This window comes from Seriola aureovittata, chromosome 10 (genome assembly GCF_021018895.1).
Source record: "Seriola aureovittata isolate HTS-2021-v1 ecotype China chromosome 10, ASM2101889v1, whole genome shotgun sequence".
In the NCBI taxonomy this organism is placed as follows: domain Eukaryota; kingdom Metazoa; phylum Chordata; class Actinopteri; order Carangiformes; family Carangidae; genus Seriola; species Seriola aureovittata.
This window is the reverse complement of record NC_079373.1, coordinates 17649682-17672124: the sequence shown is the minus strand read 5'-3', so window position 1 is coordinate 17672124 and position 22443 is coordinate 17649682. Positions and strand designations below refer to the sequence as shown.

The window sequence follows — 22443 nt, the reverse complement described above, 5'->3', positions numbered from 1 at the left end:
AAAAAAAAAAAAAAAAAAAAAAAAAAAAAGGGTTAGATAACAACAGCTGTACATATCAACTGGGTAAGGTCTATAAGCAGGTGTGGATTTCCAAAAACTTAAAATATTAATGACTGAAAAAAGTGAGATCTAATTAAACTCATGTAAATACTCCCTTATTTGTTAGAAAGCTTATTATCTACATTTGTGAAATTGTATACCTGCCTGTAATTTCATTTAAAACAGTCAGGACAGTTAATTTGTTAAAAGAAGGCCACAAGTAGTAAATGGAAATTGTAGCAGATTGAACATTGTGGGCTTTTCTCTCTAGAACTATCACCAATTTACTAAATTCTTTCCGAGAACCTTGAGTGTTAAGAAACTTATTAGAAATCTGGGGACTGGTAAAATTAAGCGTTAGTGGTAATTAGTGAAATAATAGATTTGATTTGTAGAAAAAAGTGTCTGAACGCTCAGAAGCGCAAAGAAGCTCCCAACCTCATCTGCCTTTCAATGAGGGAGTCATCCACTTCAGCAGTTGCTGACAACGTAGCACCTTTTTCCACTGACGCAATTTTAATCTCCCCTGCTGCTCCTCCATACGTCCCACACCATGATTCAAACCAATATGACATATGGCAACGTGCATATTCACAGCGTGTGCAAACAGATGCACGAGAGGCTTGTGTAGCAGGCAATCTGTATTCACAACATTCGCTTTTCACAAGTTAAAATACTCAACGCAGTCTGACCCAGAGCCTGTTTTATAACAATGACTGCGTGCCAGCGCCAATACAAATGAGCCCATTCAACTTTAGTGGCTCCCGTTCAAAGTTTGTGTGTCAGCGGAAGCTCGAAAGATCTCACCGATACAGATCTGCTGGGCATCGAAGGTCTTGCAGCTGTTGTTGGACGGCCGAGGGAAATCAGATGATGAGGGGTTGACAACGCTGGGTCCAGTGCCCCACAGGATGAGGGTGAACTGACTCAACACACCTAAAAGAAAAGAAAAGGAGAGAGAGAAAGAGAGGGAGGGGGAAAGAGAGAGAGAAAAATGAGGGAGGTGGGGAGTATTAAGATATGGAAGAGAATATCAATTCAGCACTTCTCAGAGAAGGAACAGTGTGAAATGGCTGAGATGAGGATGTGGGAGTGGGAGGAAAGGAAACGAGATATGAGCGGACCAAACACAACACAGGAGGAGGATCAACACCAGCAGAGGAAGAGATGCATTCCCATCTCATTTCCCCTGCTGCTCCGGGTAAACACGGCCACAAGACAGCTCTAGGACTTAACGAGTTAACTCCTCATGACAATATGCTGCCGTTTGCCTTTCGATAGAAAATGCAGAGTGACTGTTGGAAAAAAAAAAAACCCCAAAAAAACAAAACATTCTCAAGATACCCAAGTTTTGCTAATCAAAAGGTTGCACAAAAACTTTCTTGCAGAAGAAACCCTCTCTGCCCAGCAGCTGTTAAGTTTTAATCTGGATGTGTTTCGGAGAGCAGCTCCCCCCGGAACCAAAACTGGTACAAACTGCGTCATTAGAGAAGGAATGTGACAGAAAAAAAACATGGAGAGGCTATTTAGAGAAGCAGGAAAATAGACAAGAAGACTTGAGTTGATGAGGGGGCACTGAATGCTGGCATAAATGTAGGCTTGATGTGCCCAGACTGAACAATTAATGATGGGGAGTGGGGTTACCATAGTCACGTCCATTAGCCGCTACGTTTTCTATTTCCAGGGTCCATTCCCCTTGAGGATCCTCGTCCCATGAGTGGGTGGTCATAAAAGCCCAGTCGTTGAATCCCTCTGAGGAGAAATCATTGGGCCTGAAAGAACAGAGGAGAGGCGACGTGCTTGTGTTACTTTTTCTGGGCTCAAATGCAGAAAGAGTGGGGGGGGGGGTTTCCCCCAGAGAGCATACTTTTGAGTATTTGTGCACAAGTTAAATTGTGGTAGATGTATATTGTGTTTGTCTGTGTGTGTGAGGCAAAGAGAGATTTATATCAGGGCTTGGCTGCTGGTGTGTATAGTGGCGTGTTTTACAGTGTACCTGGGGAACAGCAGGGTGGAGCGTGTGCCCAGTGGGCTGATGAGATGAATGGCCAATTTTCCTCTCTGGTTGTGGGTGAGAGTGAGGCGAGCCTGAACGTGTTCCAGAGAATTGACATACTCCGGTCGTCCCCAGCAGGCATCCACGCTCTTGCTGAACACCAGCTTGTTGCCGATGTCTCTGCAGGTTTGACAAGCGGAGGGGGGGAGTGGTTAATCTTGTGTGGCTGCAGAAATGGACACAGACAACAGCGCAGTGCTACAAATTCACACAAGCGTTCCAGCTCCGAGGAAGACTGTGGTGGCATCTATCAGGCTGAGCGGCATGATGGAACAGCGAGGGCTCATAATGAGACTAAAACTTACTGCAGTTCACACACACACACACACTCCTGGTCACACTTCTAACCTTGGCTCTGCAAGCATGGTGTGAACACACTGATGCTGTGGCCCCACCGTTGTCCAGTTCTGCGCCAAAGCCACCATGGCACCAGCATCCAGGAGCCCATAACCGTACGAATGACTCACTGTGAAAAAATAAATAAATACATGGAGGGATAAAGAGAATAGCAGGTTTGTGGTGGTGGTGGTGAGAGAGAGAAACTGGCACCAAAACAGCCAATCGTGATTCACATTCACAATGGCCAATTTTACCCCAATCTTCTGACTGGTTGAAACTGTACCACACTGTAATGCTCTGTCTGGTTGAGCGAGTGCTATGTGGGCAAAGCATTCAAAGGTCTGGGAGTAGCAACAGAGTAGGGAGTCTGAGACTAAGTAAGGAAGGTTATTATTGTGTGCCTATGTGTATCAAACCAAACAGGAAAATAAATTTACTGGAAACAGAATAGATTTTTGTTTGCTAAAATTGAATTATTCTTCTTAGTGGTAACAGTTTCACTACAAAATATTAGTCATGTGCTTAGAAAGAAAATCTTTTTTTCTGGACTCCATCAAGTGCTCAGGATTGAGGCACAAATATAACATCATATAACACGTCCAGATCGCCAGCCTCTACCTCTGCGTCCCACTCCGTTGGTCTTCCAGTCTCCGGCGCTGAGGTGTCCCGGCCGGGAAGTTCTCACCACCAGGTGTTGCATGTCCCTCCAGGTCAGGTTCATACTGCACAGGTACAGGCAGGAAAGCAGAGCAACCGTATTGACTTTCTGTCATGTAATAGCTGAAGATATTACTTTTTACATTATGCACATTATGAGAAAAGTCAGGTGTCACTGACCTCAACTGTATGACAATACCGCAGTGGACATATGAGGAGCCTGTGGACACGCCTGAAATATGATGCAGCTGAGCATATATAGGAATGGATAGCTATACATTTCTGAAATACTATACTGAGATGTAGAGGAAGCCCAGAGGGATATGTCAGTCAACAATGACAAAAGTACAGGCTCGCATTAAGGTTGTAACGTCAGCGTAAAACACCAGTATTAAAAGGTACATCATAACCTATTGTGCTAAGGGAACACAGTAAAACAGTGGACACAATACCGTGGAGGGCTGTGTCTAGACTCTCTGTAATGATAGTTTCTAATGAGGTCTGGGACTGGGGAGATGGGGTCACCTTCTGAAGCCCAATAAATTTTTTTTTTTTTTTTTTTTAATATAGATTTATTTGGAGGCACGGCGGAGAAGCAAACGTCTGAACAGCGTTTAAGTCACCGATGGGGGGAAAAAAAAAAAAAACCTGCTCCGTGGGTTAAGATAATCAAATCATGCATCACTGCTTACTGAGCGCAACACCACAGTCGACAGAAATAGACACAGAATTGCACTGTGGCACATCACCTACGCCAGTCTCTGCATCAGCATTCACATCTCACATCCTCTTATGTGTTATTAATGGACAAGACACACCCCACCTTCCCTCCCTCCCTCCCTCCCTCCCACACACACACACACACACACACACACACACACACAATTCACTCACTGTCACCTCAGTCAAGAACGAATGGGAGAAAATAATAAAATAATAAAACACCACAGCGTCAAAACACTCTGCCTATTAAATGATTCCATCTCTGTGAATTCCAATGTGGTCCCTGTCTGATAAACTAGCTACCCTGTTATTACTGCTGCCTGTCAGGAGGGGTGCAGATATGTGCGTGTGTGTGTGTGTGTGTGTGTGTGTGTGTGTGGGGTGGGTGAGGTTGCTCACTGACAAATACTGACTCTAGTTTACTGTTGAAAGTGACAGATAGTCTACATGGTGTAAACCTGAGCTCTGTGAGGTGAGTCACTGCCTTTCTCTTATGATATTAGCGGTGACACCTGTCAGCTAATAACTAATGTGGAAATGAGGAGAGTTATGCAGAGCAGAGGGGTGCAGTCTGATAAGAGGACCTAACACACACGAGATTCGACTATAATGGACAACAGAGTAGAGCTGCTGACAGAAACTTGGATTCTGACATCTGGGGTCCTGAGTGAACGATAATGAGAGATATTTTGGAGTTGAAAATCTTCACTACCGGCCCGACAGGTATTCGCACTTCTATGTGGGCTGCAGCTGCTGATTTGTCTTGCTAATTAACTGATTATCAAAAGCTTAATTTGCTGAGGAAAAAATTTCTAGACTGGGATTCATGCCAAAGCCAACTCCCATACACGAGTGCACGCACATCCACACACACACACACACATACACTCATAAACAAGCACACGGTGGAGCTATCAGAGGAGGTTTACAACAAAATGAAATTAAAAAATCTTTACTACTATGATTTTCTAATGTGAAATCATATCAAGTACAAAAATAGCTATGGTGGTTACAGGGAGAGGCTGTGTTGCTCTCACTTACTTGGCCTCCAGAGCCAGAGCGATGATCCCAGCGGCCAGCGGGGCCGAAGCGGACGTCCCTGTGTGAGAGTCTGTGCATTTTTGCCTCAGGTCCGTGGTCACCTTGGAGACAGGAGAAGAGAGAGAGGAGTGCACAGAAATACAGAGGGTGAAAGACAGTTAATATTACATGGTGAGTTTTCTCACTTCAGTATGTGTGAGAAGCACAGCGCGAGAGGTTGAGTGTTAAGAAAAGGGGATGTCCGGGGACAATGGGAGCTCTGCCTGCAGCAATCGGATATGGAAAGAAGACGGAGGAGGAGGAGGGGGCGTAGGAGAGAATGAGCAGGTAGGTTTAGTCTCAGGTCTGTGGATCACTGCCAAAAGGGTCACAGCCGGGGCAGTGAATGTCAGCCAAATCAGCCCAGCCAGGTCGGGTGGTGGTGAGACAAAGTATGTTAGCACTCTGGGTATACCTCTGCTCTCCGGCTCTGCCAGTGCCAGCACGTTAATGAGGCCTGTCTGGGTCATGGTGAGGACATGTCAGAAATGACAAAGAAGCCACAGGGCAAAGCGAGCTGTGAAGGTTAGGGACGGATTCTTGGTTTGCAACTTTTGGCCTAACAGATTGTGGCACTAATGACCATTATCTGCAGAGAGACGTCTACGTGTCAGAGGAGTAAACAAAGGGAGGGCAGGTGTCAACGCTGGCCGACTATTAGATCTCAAAATTGAATAAAATAACACTGAAACACTGTCATACTTCATTCACTGTTTTCATCGCACTCAATGATTTAGAGCTGGAACAAGTAATCTATTAGTCACACAGCAGACGGTTGTCAGCACTTTTAATATTGAAGTTATTTATCAAGACAAAAATTCAAATATGTGATGGTTACAGCTTCTCCAGCATGAGGATATTTTGGGCTTTGTACTGCAAGTAAAAAAAAAAAAAAAAAAAAAAAATCAACAGTTTACCCTATAATGAAAATAATAGATGATTGCAGCCCTACACTGATTATGTTTTTACCTTTGCAAACATATTTGCCGAAGCAATTAGTTACATAAAGTTATTAACCAAGCCTTTTCTAACTGCTCAACAGCACAGTAACAATCAGTTCTGTAATTGTGCAGACTGATCATCTGAAATCCAAATTTTGAGAAATTACAATCTAAACTAATTGAATATCTGTTTTTGCTACAATAATAACACTGTATCAAGCCCGATGCCGTGAGGGGCAATTAGTGAACTTTGTATTTTTTGCCACACTGTGGAGATGTGTTTAGCCTTACAAACAGCTACGTTTTATTCTTTCTCGGGGTGAACACCAGACAAGTTTAATTGCAACACCAAGTGCAGACAAGGCCATTAAGCCTGGTAAGAGATGCTGGAAGCCACTTTTGTTTTTCTCTGGCTCTCCTTGGCAAAATCCTCAAGACCTCAAGAGATGAAAAGTGACCAAATCTGTCCAGTAAATGAGGTACTTGTTAGTTCATGTCGAATTCATTTAAAAGACTGGTCTGCTTGTGATTTGACAGTCTAGACACAAATGTGGCAAAAACAAAAGGCTGACAAAGAAAGAAAGAAAGAAAGAAAAGCCGCATGAACTCACTGATACAACAAATGACAGCCTCTGACTGCTGCAGCAACAACACAAAGCCACACGGTGTGTTGGTATATTTTAAAATGACTTCAATTTTACCCATTTGATGAGTTGTGTTTGCTTGCCGGCAGCATGCCTCTGGTGTATTTTGAAGGGAATGGCAGATTTGTGGTTGTTTAATGTTATTGTATGTCCCTGAGGCAAGTCTTTCTTCAGCTGACAAGCAGCTTGAAGGAAGCGTGTGGCATCTCTCAAAATTTGTCAGCTTTCCTCACTGTATGTTACACACCACTCACTCTGATTCTGACAGTTTGATGCCGATTTTTGATTTTAGAGAAACAAGATTAATATGGACGTACACTCGAAAAGGTGATTGATAAAAGCAGAGTATGAGATGTATGGTTATTTTTCACAGTGCTGACATTTACAGTGTGCTAAAGATTTAAAGTGTAAAAACAATCCTACACATTTGAGATGTTCAAAGCGTGTGTGTGTGTGTGTGTGTGTGTGTGTGTGTGTGTGTGTGTGTGTGTGTGTGTGTACACCCACTATCTGTTTCTCCCCCGGGTTTCCAGAGCTGAAGGTGGAAGCGAGGGTGGAAGAGCAGGGCTCGCTGTACCACGGCACGTTGCCGGACTGCGTGGTGCTGCTGATGGACAGGGTGTAAATGCTGTTTGTGTAGCCGTCACAGTTACAGCTGTCCTGCTCCCGGCCACCATTACCCGAGGCCCAGACGAAGATGGAGCCCAGTTCGCTGCGTCCCTGCGTTATGAAAACAGATATATGTTCATTCAGTTGCTATCCACATGTTGCACATTAAGAGAGGAAGAAAGAGAGAGTAACAGTCAGTTGAGCGAAGTGTGAAAAATGGCCATTGACAAAGACGTTTGTCTCGCCGCTTAAACGACTTGTCATTTATGTGCTTTCTTCCAGAAACACTGAACCGCTGAAGGCACAACTCTTATTAATACATCATAATATCAGCCGGCTTATTGCGGCAGAACATCAGATAACAAATAGAAGAAATGTAATTACAAAATCTACTCAAGCTGAATATAATTTAGGCCTGATAAATGACAACATGATATCTGGCAGTGAGACTGTATGCTCCTACAATATACCAACTACATGAGACACACATTTCGTCCAGTTAGGTTGGGACTGCCAGCAGCCGGCTAGACATCTTGGGGTGGTTTATGACTCAGAATAAAATTGCACTAAACGTTTTTTTAGCAAAGTAAAAAAGGTTGTCATTTGTCAAATCAGGAGCATCGCTAAGATTAGACTGTTCCCTGCGTTCCAAAACACACAAACCCTTTTTCATGCATTTGTCTCTGGCTGATTAGATTACTGTAACTCTTTATTCGATGGAATGCCCCAGGAATTGATGGAGCACTTTCAGCTTGTACAAAACAAGTTGTGGAAAATCTGTGCACTTTTTTTTTTATAATCAGTTTTGGCATCCCTGCACTACTTACCTATGACCTTGAGGATTGATTTTTAAGTTTTACTGCTTATTTTTAAGGCATGGGTTGGTCTGCTCCCTTCCTACACAGCTGACCTTCTCTTCTCACTACACTGCAGATTGTAGCCTGGGGTCTGCTGACCAGTTGATGCCAAGTGTCTCTGGGGGCCGGGCTGGAGACAGAGAGAGGGCAGCAGGGCATCTGCTGTCAGGGCTCCACAGCTCTGAAACAGCCTCTGGGTGGAGAATGACTTCAGTCTTCTTTTGTTAAAGTCTTACAGACTTATTGCTTTAATTTGAACTTAATTAGTGTAACATTTACTGTCATGTTTTATTGCACTTTTCTTCTTTTAAACAATATATTTAGCAACATTTTTTTTTCTTCTTTGTTAGATTTTATCATCTCTTTGTCTTTGATGTGATCTCATGTGAAACCCTTTGAGAGTTTTATGTGCCAAAATAGTGCCAAATAAATCAAGGTATCTTTATTGTTATACTTTACTCACAACTTACATTTCCATTCGGCATCCATTACACCCTGCCATTCAAAAGTTAGTTAAACACTAAAACGTGACTTTTTCTTCAAAGAGTGAAAGCTGCAATGCAGTCACTGTGATGTTCAGAAAAAAACCGAAAGATTAAAACTCTTCTTCTTGTACCTAGTTTGAACCAAAGTGGGTGGATAACATATTCATTTTAGAGAACAAAACATGGAACCAAAAAATACATATGGTGAAGGAAAGAGATAAAATAAAATGGAGGGACCTCTCTTACATCCCACGTACAGAGCAGAAACGCATCGCTGATGGTGAGAAAGAAATTAAAAAGGTGTGAGAAAAGAAATGTATACCATTTCACCCACATACAAAAAAAAACCAAAACAAAAAACGTGTTGTTTTCAGTCACAGTGATATAAAAAGCTGCAGGAATGTTGTCTTGTTAAAGATTGTGGTTGTCTGCTTGAGTCCTGTCACGTCCTCAGTTTTAGTGTTGGTGGTGTCTGGGCAAATATAAAGATACTGGAATCTTTAATTCCTTATCACTGTTGTTGCAACACTGTTTTCTCTGGCATGGTTTTCATTTGCCAAGTGTACAAAAGGGGCCTCAATTTGACATGAACACAGACTTTAAATGAGCTTGTTTTTAAAAGGATTATCCATTTAGTTTTCCTACATGTCCATCTCACAAATGACCGCTGTTCAGAAGTTGGGATAAATACTCTACATCGTACTGTATCCTAACAGTAGAGCTGTGAAGCTGTAGCTTATACTCATAAACCTTCCAGCCCAATTTATGACCCGACGCTGCCTTTTCTGCAGGTTACAGAGGACAGATGATAACACTTCAGTGCCACGGGTTATCTCACTGCCAGAACACACGCTGAATCAGAAAGGTCCTGTTGTGCTGCTGTCAGGCAATTTTTCCTCACTAACGCACTGTGATATGTGGAGCATTTCACATTTTGGGATATGATATATGAATCATTCTTTTCAACCTAAAATTTGCAGTTTCGTTCATTTCCACGCCAATTACTGTGGCCTTTGAATCTAGCTATTGTTCTGCATCAGTGACTGTGGCTCCATTTCTATTTTGTTCCATCGCACATTTATCATTTAGCTGTTCCGCTGACGTCTTTTGATGTAGCAGTGCTTAACGATGAGATATGATGAGTTTAGCCTCAGATCATATGTCATACTCTTTAATGTTTGACTCTGTCCAACTCTAAAGGACTTGTCACAGGGCAATTAACAAACTCACCTTGAGTTTGTCCTTTTCTACACTACACCTCACAGATAGTAATGATACAGTATAATTTTGGAGGTGGAAAATGTTCACAACAGGCTAATATTTTATGAAGCAGAACAACAAACTTTTGACTTTTGGGAAATGTGCTTTTCGCTCTCTTTCAGAAACTTAGATGGGAAGGTTGATACCTCTCTCATGCTTGTGCAGTAAATATGAAGCCGAAGCCAGCAGCTAGTTAGCTTAGCTTAACATAGAGAATGGAAACAGCTTGCCTGGCTTTGTGTACTTGTGCACCAAAACTCACGTACCAGCACCTCTAAAGCTCAACTATGAAACTGTCACATCTCATTCGACAAATGAAAGTTTTACAGTGAATTATTTGCCTACTTGACTATTAGTTGGCTGGGTCCTGTTGTCAGGCTACCGCTGGAGACTAGGAAGTTATCTTGTGTTGTGTCTAAATCTTTTTCCCCATCGATTTAAGTTTCTCTCCACTGTAACCTGAGCCCAAACTGAATCCCAACCAGTTATCTCTGCAATATGCCTAACTAGAATCAAACCCACGGCCTAACCCCAACTGTAGAGGGCAAAGGTATGGGAAACACTGTTTGAAGGCTTGAAGAAGGAAACAGACTTTGACACAAAAATGGCACACAACTGTACACACACACACACACACACACACACACACACACACACACACACACACGTATAGGTGGACGTGTTAACCTTTGGACAGAGCTAGGGTGGCTGTTACTCCCAGTTCCCAGTCTCTATACTAAGCCAAGCTAACTGGCTGCTGGCTGTAGATTTAATCTTCTCATCTACTGTAACTCTCAGCAAGAAAGCAAATAAAAGCATCTCTCAAAAGAGTCTAAGTATTCCTTTAAAGAGCTGATGTGAATTTGATAGTGATACTATAAATAAGAAACAGGAAGATATAACATGATTAAAAGCCAAAACTTATGCTCTGACTCACCTTTGTGATTCCCTGGAGGAAAGCCTCCTTAGCCAGCTTGGCAGGGCCGTCCAGGGACTTGCCATCGTCTTCTGGGCCCCAACTGGCGCTGTAAACGTGGATGTGCTGAGGGTTGAGACTGAGGGAATGGGCCTCCACCATGTCTGTCACCTCTCCATCCAACATACGAACTCCTGTAAAAGGAACACGAAATACAGTGCAGATTTGTTTACCAAACTAGAGATGTGAAAAGTGGTGGAGATAGAGTCAGAGTGACAGATGATAAAGAGATGGTGAGTGTATGAATTTTAGCTTCAAATAGATGGAGAGGTGACAAAACTAAGATGACAAGAAGAGAAAACTTGTCATAAAAAAAAAAAAAAAAGTGAAAGAAATCAGTCAGACAGCAAATTCCCATTTCATCTCCAGCCACAAAAACAACAACAACAACAACAACAACAAAAAACGGGAACAGCAACAACAAAAGACTTCACAGGAAAAACCAAAGGCTTCAGAGAGATCCAGTTTTAATGAGTAAGTGTGCAAAGCTTCACCCACAGATGTGACCCTGACAGATACTACACTATTTTACCACCATCTAAACAAAATACCCTGCTGGTTGTTACACCAAAAAAGACCATTTACTGACCAAACACACAGAAAGGACAAATCTAACAGACAGACTGTAGAAGAGAGAAAGAAAGACGCACGCACGCACGCACGCACGCACGCACGCACGCACGCACGCACGCACGCACGCACGCACGCACAGATATAAATGAACTGAGAGTTTCCAGAGCCTTCAACACACTGGTGTGTCCACAGGGTAACACCAAATGTCACCTTTCATCATACCTGAACGCAACCCTTTGAAGTGAGCAGCCTCAGATCAGTCCTCTGAACTAAATAATCCAAAATACGGTCCATTACTGGAAGAGGAACCCCAGACCTCAGAGGCAACACTACGACTGATGACATCCACATTAAGACTTCAATAATCCATTCTAGATGACCCTGCCTGGCCCTGTAGCCACACACACATACCAGCAGGAATGCAGCCAAAACAGTAATTACTCTGTTCACGTGGGGATTTGCCATAACACAAGTTTGAATACTGAGCAGCCTGGGAAAAAAAAAAAAAAAAAAAAAAAAAAAAAAAACGTAACTGAGGAAAGCATGCGACATAAAGCACAATGTTTGCTCTAGTGGTCATAATGCGCGGGCTGCATTGCAGCAGTAATGATGATCACTGTTGTAACAATTCTCATCAACTTCCTGCTGCTTGACGATTCCTTATTAAGACACTGCTGTGCGAGTTCCCTGCTGCTCCACTAAGTCAGAGGTAGAAGGCAGAGATGCCGCTGTATGTGTGTGTGTGTGTGTGTGTGTGTGAGAAAACAGGTACAGGAGGTGGAAGGAAACACTGAGCGAGCCAAGTAGGGTCGATTACAGGCTTTAAACACTAATCACTAGTCATTGCTCAGTGAAAATACACACATTTAGGCGTCCCAACAAACATAACCGCTTATGCTCACATGTGCATACACAAGTAGCATGGGTATTTGGGAGCAAATCACAGCTGTTTATAAACAATCCACTGACCCCATGATCACATTCACAGAGGAGTAATTTATGAGATCAGGGCCAATGCACAGCTCTGTCGGGAGATGAATGGTAATGAAGACAGAGAAGGAGAATTATGAGTAACATCTGTGAACGGGACTGAATGGGACTGCTCAGGGCTCCGCTGAGTCTTGTTGGCTGCCACTGAGTCATTGACAGATTGTTTGGTGACAAAAGTTACTAAAAGCCTCCTTGGAATATTTTATCAAGTGCACAATTTTTTTAGGAGAGAAAAAAAAAAAAAAAAAAAACCTTTTTCTCCACATATCTTCTTTCTTAACGCATATCTGCACATGCTGACAGCTTTATTACTGTTTAAACAGGAGCCTGCACTAACAGTCTTATTTTTGACCAGCTTTTCAGGCAGATGATTTACACGGTGGTATGAACAGATGTCCACTGGGTTGTGAAATCACTTTCCTTGGCATCAGTATAATACTAAATTTAGGTTGTTTCCTTATCAATAAGGACACAACAAAACACTTTAAAAATTGAGCTTGCTTTTTATCTAATTGGTGGAAGAAAGAATGGAATTTCAGGCAAAGTGCCAAATAATGGTGGGATGAATTATAACGTGTGTGGGTTTGAATTAAGATCAAAGTCACTCTGTCAGAAACTTAAATTTGACATCTGCTCGCGTTTGAGACAATCTCCATAATGTCTTGAAGATGAGACATTTAACATGTTCGCAGCTGTTTATATCTTTATGTCATACATGGTAGACAGTCTTTTTTTTTTTTTTTTTTAAATACAGGCACACACAAGAATCTTAAGGAAGCTAGGAAGTCATTTCCTGTGAAAAATCTGTAGAAAGTTATCTTTTTGTCTCAGTGGTAATCAATCAAGGACAATCCATTGTGTGCGCTTGTCCGTCTCTGCAGCACTTTCACTTGCGAACAATAGAGTCAGTCAGTCGGTTTAGTAGTAGTGTCAGTGATGCAGACAAAAAAAACATTATGGATATCACCTTTAAAATCCATTACTGGGTCTATAATAAAATAATGGAGACACAGCTTAATCTGTGATTCTGATTCAGGTCCCAGATTAAAGGGATCCTATCTGAAAGAAATTCACTTCTACGTTAATTAGTTTGAATATTATTGTGCTTATTATTTCAAATTAAAATAATAATCTTAAACTCATTTACATTAATAATATTTCAAATTAAACAATGTTCTCAATTAAAAATTCCCAAGGGTATGCTTCACTCACCTCCAATTCTAGCATTATAGGCCACGCCCACACCACACACACCGTTGTTGGCTGCGGCTGCAACTTCCCCTGCACATCGAGTTCCATGTCTGGGGAGAGAGAAGAGGGAAAGACAAAGTGCATGAAAGAAAAGCAGTGAGAAAAAGAATATTAAAAAGACACACTTTCCACATCAAGTGGGAGCATGGTAATTATTCAACTAACTGTTGAATGTTTAAAAAAAAAAACAAAAAAAAAAAACAAAGGGAGTTCTGTTACACTCTGAACTGTGCTGGGCTTTTAAACAATACTGTAGCTGAAGTGCTGCTAAAAATACACGGCAGTCAGAGGAGAAGGATAAACTCAATGGCCCGTTTTGTAACTGCAGCCGAATTGTGTTAGAGTTGTAACAATAAGTGCCAGGAAGCCTGATGTTCCTTCCCATATTAAATAGTTTTAGAATTCAAGGCTAACCTATAAGGGATGAACAGAGAACAGCGACCTTCATTGTGAACATAATGTGCAATGAGAAGTATTAACAAGTAGAACATTTTTTTCCCCCACATAGCACAATAAGCATCAAGCAACACATTCAGGTATAAAGACACAATCATATAACTTCATATAAAATCTGATGACAATTGTGGGGTGGTTTGCATCCATTACCACCACTGTCCATCAAATCTGATAAAAACACACCTGTAGAGTCCTAATGAAGAAGCAGACACATTGAAGTTCTAATTGGTAAACTCTCAATAAACCAGTTTTCAGGGGTTGTAAGTAAAGTTAACCAATTTGCTCATGGATAAATGTTTAGGCCTTCTATACTATATCACAGCATGTACAAGTTTTGAGATCTACAGTGGGGAGAACAAGTATTTGATACACTGCCGATTTTGCAACTGTGAGAGACGGAATCTAAAACAAAAATCCAGAAAATCACATTGTATGATTTTTAAATAATTAATTTGCATTTTATTGCATGACATAAGTATTTGATCACCTACCAACCACTAAGAATTCTGGCTCTCACAGACCTGTTAGCTCTTCTTTAAGAAGCCCTCCTGTTCTCCACTCATTACTGTCAGGCCGAGACTCAAAGCAGGACTCAGATGCAGAGATATTAGAAAACCAAAGGCTTTTATTGAATTCACTGGAAACCTCAGACAGAGTGACAAACCAATGGCTATGAAAAAACAAGACACTAGACTCTGAATCTTAAGAACAAAAAACACTCGGGGAGGAGGAAAAAGGTACTACTCAAAAGAAACAAACCAATAAACACAAAACACTCCGTACTGAGGAAAACCCTGACTATAAAAATAACGCAAAAAAAGTCTACTCATGCTACTAAGCGGAGGATCTAGAATAAATAAACAACTGGGCTATAAGAAATGAAAATCACTCTTAAACGAAGAAAAACAAAGATCTATGAAAACAAGCTAAGGTAAGAATTATAAACAAGAAATCACTCTTAACGAGGAAAAACAAAGCTCTATGAAAATATGCTAAGGCAAGAATTATAAACAAGAAATCACTCTTAACGAGGAAAAACAAAGGGCTATGAACTTTAACTAGGGCAAAATTTACAAACAAAAAATCACTCTTCTCGAGGTACATAAAGCTTACTTTGGCGACTTCTATGGCTGTGGACATGGACAAAAGGCTCGAGTGCAGGACGAGAACAAAGACACTCTGGCACAAGACAAGGGGAACACAGACTATTTAAACACATGGAGGGAAATAGGGGACAGGTGGAAACACTTAGGGCAATCTGATTGAGACACATGAGGAAGGGCAAATGACCTGAAACGAGAGGATAATTACTTTTCAAAATAAAACTTGAAATGACAGGACAAAACAAACCCAAGACAAGACAACCTCAACACGGTGTGACAATTACCTGTATTAACTGCACCAGTTTGAACTCATTACCTGTGTAAAAGACACCTGTCCATACACTCAATCAAACAGACTCCAACCTCTCCACAATGGCCAAGACCAGAGAGTTGTGTAAGGACATCAGGGATCAAATTGTAGACCTGCACAAGGCTGGGATGGGCTACAGGACCATAGGCAAGCAGCTTGGTGAGAAGGCAACAACTGTTGGCGCAATTATTATGGAAATGGAAGAAGTTCAAGATGACGGTCAATCTCCCTCGGTCTGGGGCTCCATGCAAGATCTCACCTCGTGGGGCATCAACGATCATGAGGAAGGTGAGGGATCAGCCCAGAACTACACGGCAGGACCTGGTCAATGACCTGAAGAGAGCTGGGACTACAGTCTCAAAGAAAACCATTAGTAACACACTACGCTGTCATGGATTAAAATCCTGCAGCGCACACAAGGTCCCCCTGCTCAAGCCAGCGCATGTCCAAGCCCGTCTGAAGTTTGCTAATGACCATCTGGATGATCCAGAGGAGGAATGGTAGAAGGTCATGTGGTCTGATGAGACAAAAATAGAGCTTTTTGGTCTAAACTCTACTCGCCGTGTTTGGAGGAAAAAGAAGGATGAGTACAACCCCCAAGAACACCATCCCAACCGTGAAGCATGGAGGTGGAAACATCATTCTTTGGGGATGCTTTTCTGCAAAGGGGACAGGACAACTGCACCGTATTTAGGGGAGGATGGATGGTGCAAACCTGGTCAAGAACTACAGGAAACGTCTGATCTCTGTAATTGCAAACAAAGGTTTCTGTACCAAATATTAAGTTCTGTTTTTCTGATGTATCAAATACTTTTGTCATGCAATAAAATGCAAATTAATTACTTAAAAATCATACAATGTGATTTTCTGGATTTTTGTTTTAGATTCCGTCACTTACAGTTGAAGAGTACCTATGATAAAAATGACAGACTTCTACATGCTTTGAAAGTGGGAAAACCTGCAAAATCGGCAGTGTATCAAATACTTGTTCTCCCCACTGTATGTACTTCAGCTGTGAGACACAGAAACCATAGTTAATATACAGTCCAAAATCCTCCTCTGTGAAACTCACCTACTTCAGAGAGCTCCTTTTTTTTTTTTTTATAATATTGGAAATCTCTTCTCCTGTTGCACAGGCTACAAAGTCACAGCATACAGACTCTTCCAATCAAAGATGACCTGTCTAAAACTAACTTTACCTTGACAGTCACTAGCCAGAGGACATCCAAACCAGATATGAGATGTTATCGATGTACATGAATTATTCACTGAGTCTCTCATAAATGCTTTAAGACCAGTCTTGACTCTTGAGTTTCATAGAAAAGACAAATTCCCTATAGAGCCCTCTCTAGATGTCAAATACACTAAAACTCTTCACAAATGAAAACCACTCCATCTCCACAAATGAGCTTAATCAACTACAGATCCATGAAAATGAAAAGTCTACACTGAAACCTTTACAGCTTTGTATCATTCCAGGCAAAAAAAAAAAAAAAGTAATCATTAGTGAAATGGATTTAATTTGTGGGGCTGATTTCTGGGGCTGAAGCGGTGCGATCAGACTGGAGAATGGATGGCATGGAATGAGCATTTGGCATTTAACATAGGTCATTAAGATTGTCTCCTGATTACAGTGCAGATATCTGATTAGGAGGGGCAGAGTTTCACACCTGTCTCAGAGACGTGCTGTGCGAATGTTATTGGAACAACGCTAATTACATCCACACTGTTTTGGAAGTGCGGAAAATTACTTCCTTTTTGATCTCCCAAGTTCCCTGATGATGAGGCAGAGGACAAAGTCATTTCACAGGGTCAGAGCACAGCTACGCCTCCAGCTGGGATCCTGATTAGACTCTGTGTAGCTCTGTGATATACTACCCACCCGCTAATTCTCTGCTTTGTTCACTCTAAAACATTTTAGAATAAGATGACTGCTTTCTTCGATTCTTTCTACTTTTTTAGTTTACTAGTTCAGCTTTACAATGTCAAAAAGAAAAACACAGAACAAAACTAGAATTACCGCCTTTAGGTTATATGCATCCGCCAACCAGTCAAATTGCAGGAAATATGGTCACAATCTCCCCTACTGTTCCTGTGTTACAGTGTTGAAAAATGGTAGTGTTGGGAAGTAGTGAACTACATGTAATTAAACTAGTAATTTAACTACATTTTGCAGTAACTTGCTGGTAGCTCAGCTAGTTTCATAAGTGCACAGTGATTCAAGTTGTTAAATTACTTTTTTGCCATGTTTTGTGTAGTTAACTACTGAAACTACAAACGATTTTTGGCCATGAAAGGAAAGTAATGATTTTTTAATTGCTATTTTCCCATAGCTTCTCTACTGTAATTGAACCCCTTTTGACAAGCCCTGCCCCCGTTTTCTTTCATCCTGACCGCTGTGAAGGCATGCCCCTGCCCCCGTGCATGTGTGAAAGCCATGGGCGGGTGGTAATCAGTGCTCATACAACATCATCACGGATAAATCTCCTGAATCTCAGCCTGGAGGAAGAATCACCGTGGCTGTACTGAAGCAGCTACTGGATGCAAAACCAAAGCTAACATTCCTTGCACTCTCCCAGAAATAGTGGGGTATTTTAGTTTTTGGGTTTATGTTATGACCTGTGAAGACATAAGCATTTTTGCAATAAACTGTAAAGTATATTTTGTCATTATTTATTATTTTGTATCACATGTATGTTGTCCATTTGATATATATATTTTTTTTTATTAAGTAGTTTGAACTACTTTTTCTTAGTGGCTATAGTTAACCACACTGGATTTCTACCTTGGCTAGCTTTGCTATAGGTCAACTTCTTCCTGTGTAAAATAATTGGTAGCTTGCAAAGTTGCGCTTTTAAAGTAGCTTCCCCAACACTGAAAAACGACCAGAAATGTTTTTAAAAGATCCTCACGTCATCATTTATCCTATTAGACATGTGTGTTAAATGATGTCATACTAACTGTATGAATTCTTGAGTTATGGCCAAAAATGTGTTTTGTGAGGTCACAGTGACCTTGACCTTTGTTGACCAAAATCTAATCAGTTCATCCTTGAGTCCAAGTGAATCTTTGTACCAAATTTGAAGAAATTACCTTTCGGCACTGAAAACATAATACCTCCGGCCACGGCCGTCACAGAGGCATGCAAAGGACGGTGTGGGGGAAAAAAAAACAATGTCAAGTTGCTTCCTAACAAATCATTTACTACATGACCCAGCCTGTCAACAACTACAAGGATTAAAGTGATTTTTAAGCAAGCTATCAACTGCCCTGGCAGGGCTTATTTTTCACTGACAGACATGCCCTTATACAAGGACCTTGGCAAAACATATGGCAGGGCTTCACATATCACAAGTGTAATTAAAATGTTATGATTGCTATCAAGAGGTTAAACTACCTAGTTTTACTGCTAACTAGCTCATTTCCTATTGTGTTAACGGCAGCAGTTGATGGTGAGCTGATGGCTCCCTAAAGTACAACATCTGTACTCTGGGGTTAAACTGGGACTCATTGTGTGGCGAGGCCATCTCTTAGCAGTGTTTGAAATGGGACAGTAATGTAGCTGCAGCCGTTTTTTTTTGTGAAAAATGCAGCTTCCAATAAAGTAACAACCTAATATGCATTAGAGATTCATTACACTTCACATGCATAAATCAGCTCATTTATCTGGTTATTAAAGAAATATCTAATGTATGAAAAAGCTTGAGGCATAGATCACAGCTTTGTCTGCGAAAAGGCGAGCGGCTCTTTTAGGACCTGCCCACTCATTCATTTTAGCTCACTGCTATGCGTTTGACAAACGTCTGACTGAGCTCTACAAGCTCGTCCATACAAATCAATCATGTCGCTATGTGCTGAAACACTGCAGAGTGGGTGCTGAATGGTGACTGTCAGTCATTTAAAGTCAGAAGAAAATGCAGCTATAAGACTAGTAGCCCTCCTGTGAGTGACTATGCTTCTTTCCATACTACAAAGATATGAGTGAGAAGATTTGATGTTACTGATGGATACGCCAGGGCGTTGATATGACATTGAGAAAGCTGAGCATCAATGCTAATGAGGACAGACCTGCCACAGTTTAACCTATTGCATTTTTATATTTGAATGGTAACATTAGACAAATGTAGATGAAGACCTACAAGACACTAAGTGCTTCCTCTGTGATTTAATGTAGCAATGGGTCACTGCCGCTGCACACCAGTCTCTGCTTTAATATGAAGGGATCCAGTGCAGGAGTTATTTTTCTTGGAATTAATATTTAAAAATGATAAATACAACTTTAGGTATGGACTTGTTTATTTAAGCTTGAAGTTTAGCTACACATTACAGCAATTTACAAGTCACCTTTTCTTTTGCAGTGTCGTTAACTTCTTGCAGTGGAACACTACCGCGGGAACACAGAAGGAGCACTAATTTCAAATGGGAACATATTCGTTCTCTATCCTTTCATACACAGGCCAGAGAACCTGCAAACTTCCACAGTGGCCGAAAACACACAGTCAGCACCGTGGCCAGACGGATGGCTTGGCACAGAGTAATGCATGCTAACATTGTGCAGACATTTGCAGTCGAATTGCGTTGCAAATAGCAATTTCAATTGTCAACTGTCAATGAGTTTTGTTAAAAAACACACAAACAAAAAGCTTGCACCACAGCGTCTCCTTATGAAGCAAAAATGAATTTGCAACATATTTTTGAAATATCTGTTCAGCGCTGCCGTGATTCGACTAGCCAAACACAGCACATACAAATATTATAAAAAGGCCATTATGGTCCAACAGCACAGCACATATCCTTAGACCAAGGAGCTGTGGCCACATATGTGATGCCAGGCACGGGAATCAGCCAGGACAGGATGAGTGAACACAGAGCCAGAGGCCTGGGAAGGCATTTATAGAGAGGCTGCACACATCAAGATGCAGCTGTTTTGAATACTATCTGCATGTGCACATGAAATGTGTGTGTATGTGTGCGAATGACTTATTGGCTTTGAATTGCATTCAGCTAAAACAGCCAGACAGCTTAATATATCCAGGGAGGCTCAGACGCGTCAAAGTAGACACAAAGGTATATGGCAATGCCACAATTTTATCCGTCAAAGGTCCATGAAATGAAATGACACTTTACTGAATGCCCCCATTCTATATCCATTTAAAATAGATTGAAAGAGGTCAGAGACACTATAACTAGTAGGGGCAGGCGTTAAGTGTAGTTTGAAAAGAAAAACTGGAAGTAGCAAATCCTCTTTTTGGAGAAAGACAACCACAGTGGAAAAAAAAAAAAATCATTAGTATGTGAGTTGGACGATGGCAAAAGCTACACGATTTGTCCGAAAGACAAGCTGTGGAGAAAAGACCCAACAAAGCTTCAACAAAGCTGTGATAAAAGGCTGCTGAACTAGAGCTGCTCTATTCACTGAAGCCAATGTGACCTCCCTTATCTTATCACAAGAAGCAAAGGGGACAGAGTGAGGTAATGCTTTTATCTCGCCTCCTCAGGACAAGGCACCATATTTGGTCAAGTCATTGTCCTGTCATTTACTGGAGAATGTAAACATGTCACCCAACACAATCTCTCTGGACATGACGCAATGTAACCACAAACCAAACAGAGTCAGTACATGACACTGTACAATCTATTTATACATGCGGACACATCCAGCATTCATATACTGCAAAAATTGTATCATCTTATTGAAGGCGTCACTTCAATGTAGGATGAATTTTGATATAATCCTAACATCAGCCCTAAGCTAGGCCCTAATCTGAAAACTAGTCTTCGCTCTTACATTTAGAGCAGTAAATAAACATTAAAAAATTGGCTGTGGACGCCTTTGGATGGAATAGTATGCAGGTAGAAGAGCTAAAGTCTGATATTACTCTTTCATGCAGGTGGTACAGTAGATCAAAAGCTGGATATATACTAGACACAAGAGGTTAATGGAGTTCCACTGTATGTACCCATGGCGTGGGTGTTGGATTTCACCAGCTGATACACGATGGACGTCTCGTATTTGATCAGGCTGTATAATGCTTTGATTATGTTCTCCACAATGACTGTTTTCATTCTTTCATTTACTTTGCGATATGAGTGATGGTGGGAAGCTTTGCTGTGTGTCATTATACATAATATGAGACTATTTCCAAGCAGACGCTGTATTTATGCTCTCTCATTCATGGTGACAGGGAGCTGGGGCTGTAGGATGCAGAAGGTCTGCAGTGAAAATGGCTTTGCTAGATATGTGTTTCTGAAAAGGAGCAGATAACATCTAAACTATATCAGAATCTTTCTTCACTGTTCTCGTTTTGCTTTTACCCTCAACAATCTCTACTGACATTGGAAACTTGCAGGGGAACACAAACAACCCAGGCTGACTAACCACAGTTTTTGCTGTCTCTACATAGTACCTCTGCAGCCACAGTAGCCCCAGCGTGTACTTAAATTTTTGAGGAGGCTCAGGCCAGCTGTGGCAAAGCCTTTGGTGTAGTTAAATGAGTAACTCCATAATGCAGAAATTTAAATCCATCTTTAAAGGGTGTTCCACTCATGTATTATTGCTCTTCCAAAAAGTTGGGGGATTCACAAGAGACAGATTTAAAAAAAACAAAAACAATCAATAGTCAAAATTAAATAGCAGAGGCTGAAGCACACTTTTACACTCTAGCAGCTCCGAAAACACTGGATCCGGCATTTCTTAACTCAAGTTTTATAATGTACACTCTGTGTAAAGTTTGAAGCCAAAACCAAGAAGACCCTGGTTAGAGGCGCAGACGAGAGTATGCTACTGGTTTAACAGGCCGAGTTGTACGCCTTGTGATGAGTAAACAAGTTCATGTGTTAAATTGTCTCTAGGTACTACTATTAGCCTTCAGCAAATGAGTAAGAAAAGCACATTATTTCTCCACACTGACATGGTATTCTCCCTCATATAGTACTTGAAACAGAAAGCTGTGTATCATAGCGTTGAGAACTTGTGTTTACAGATGGAGGGTGAATGCACAAAACACACACTCGTGTCGTGTTAGTGCTGTATAGAGAGCATTCAAATACGCATCGCCAAATGTGACTGATGTCTAACCCATGCTTGGTTAAAC

General features: G+C 41.3%; 1 protein-coding gene across 3 annotated transcripts in view; it reads right to left on the bottom strand.

The window, feature by feature from the left end:
* Positions 1-22443, bottom strand: part of furinb (furin (paired basic amino acid cleaving enzyme) b) — a 75216-nt gene that overhangs the window by 2499 nt on the left and 50274 nt on the right. For 2 of the 3 annotated variants that reach the window (XM_056387773.1, XM_056387774.1), the window contains exons 7-15: positions 13442-13530; positions 10628-10800; positions 6987-7199; positions 4856-4956; positions 3053-3156; positions 2444-2561; positions 2036-2215; positions 1684-1811; positions 847-975 (exon numbers count right to left, since the gene is read on the bottom strand). In XM_056387773.1, the coding sequence (XP_056243748.1) occupies positions 847-975; positions 1684-1811; positions 2036-2215; positions 2444-2561; positions 3053-3156; positions 4856-4956; positions 6987-7199; positions 10628-10800; positions 13442-13530 (1235 nt within the window). Of the gene's footprint in view, positions 1-846; positions 1113-1683; positions 1812-2035; positions 2216-2443; positions 2562-3052; positions 3157-4855; positions 4957-6986; positions 7200-10627; positions 10801-13441; positions 13531-22443 lie in introns of those variants that run through there. The other variant, XM_056387776.1, reaches the window with a different exon arrangement.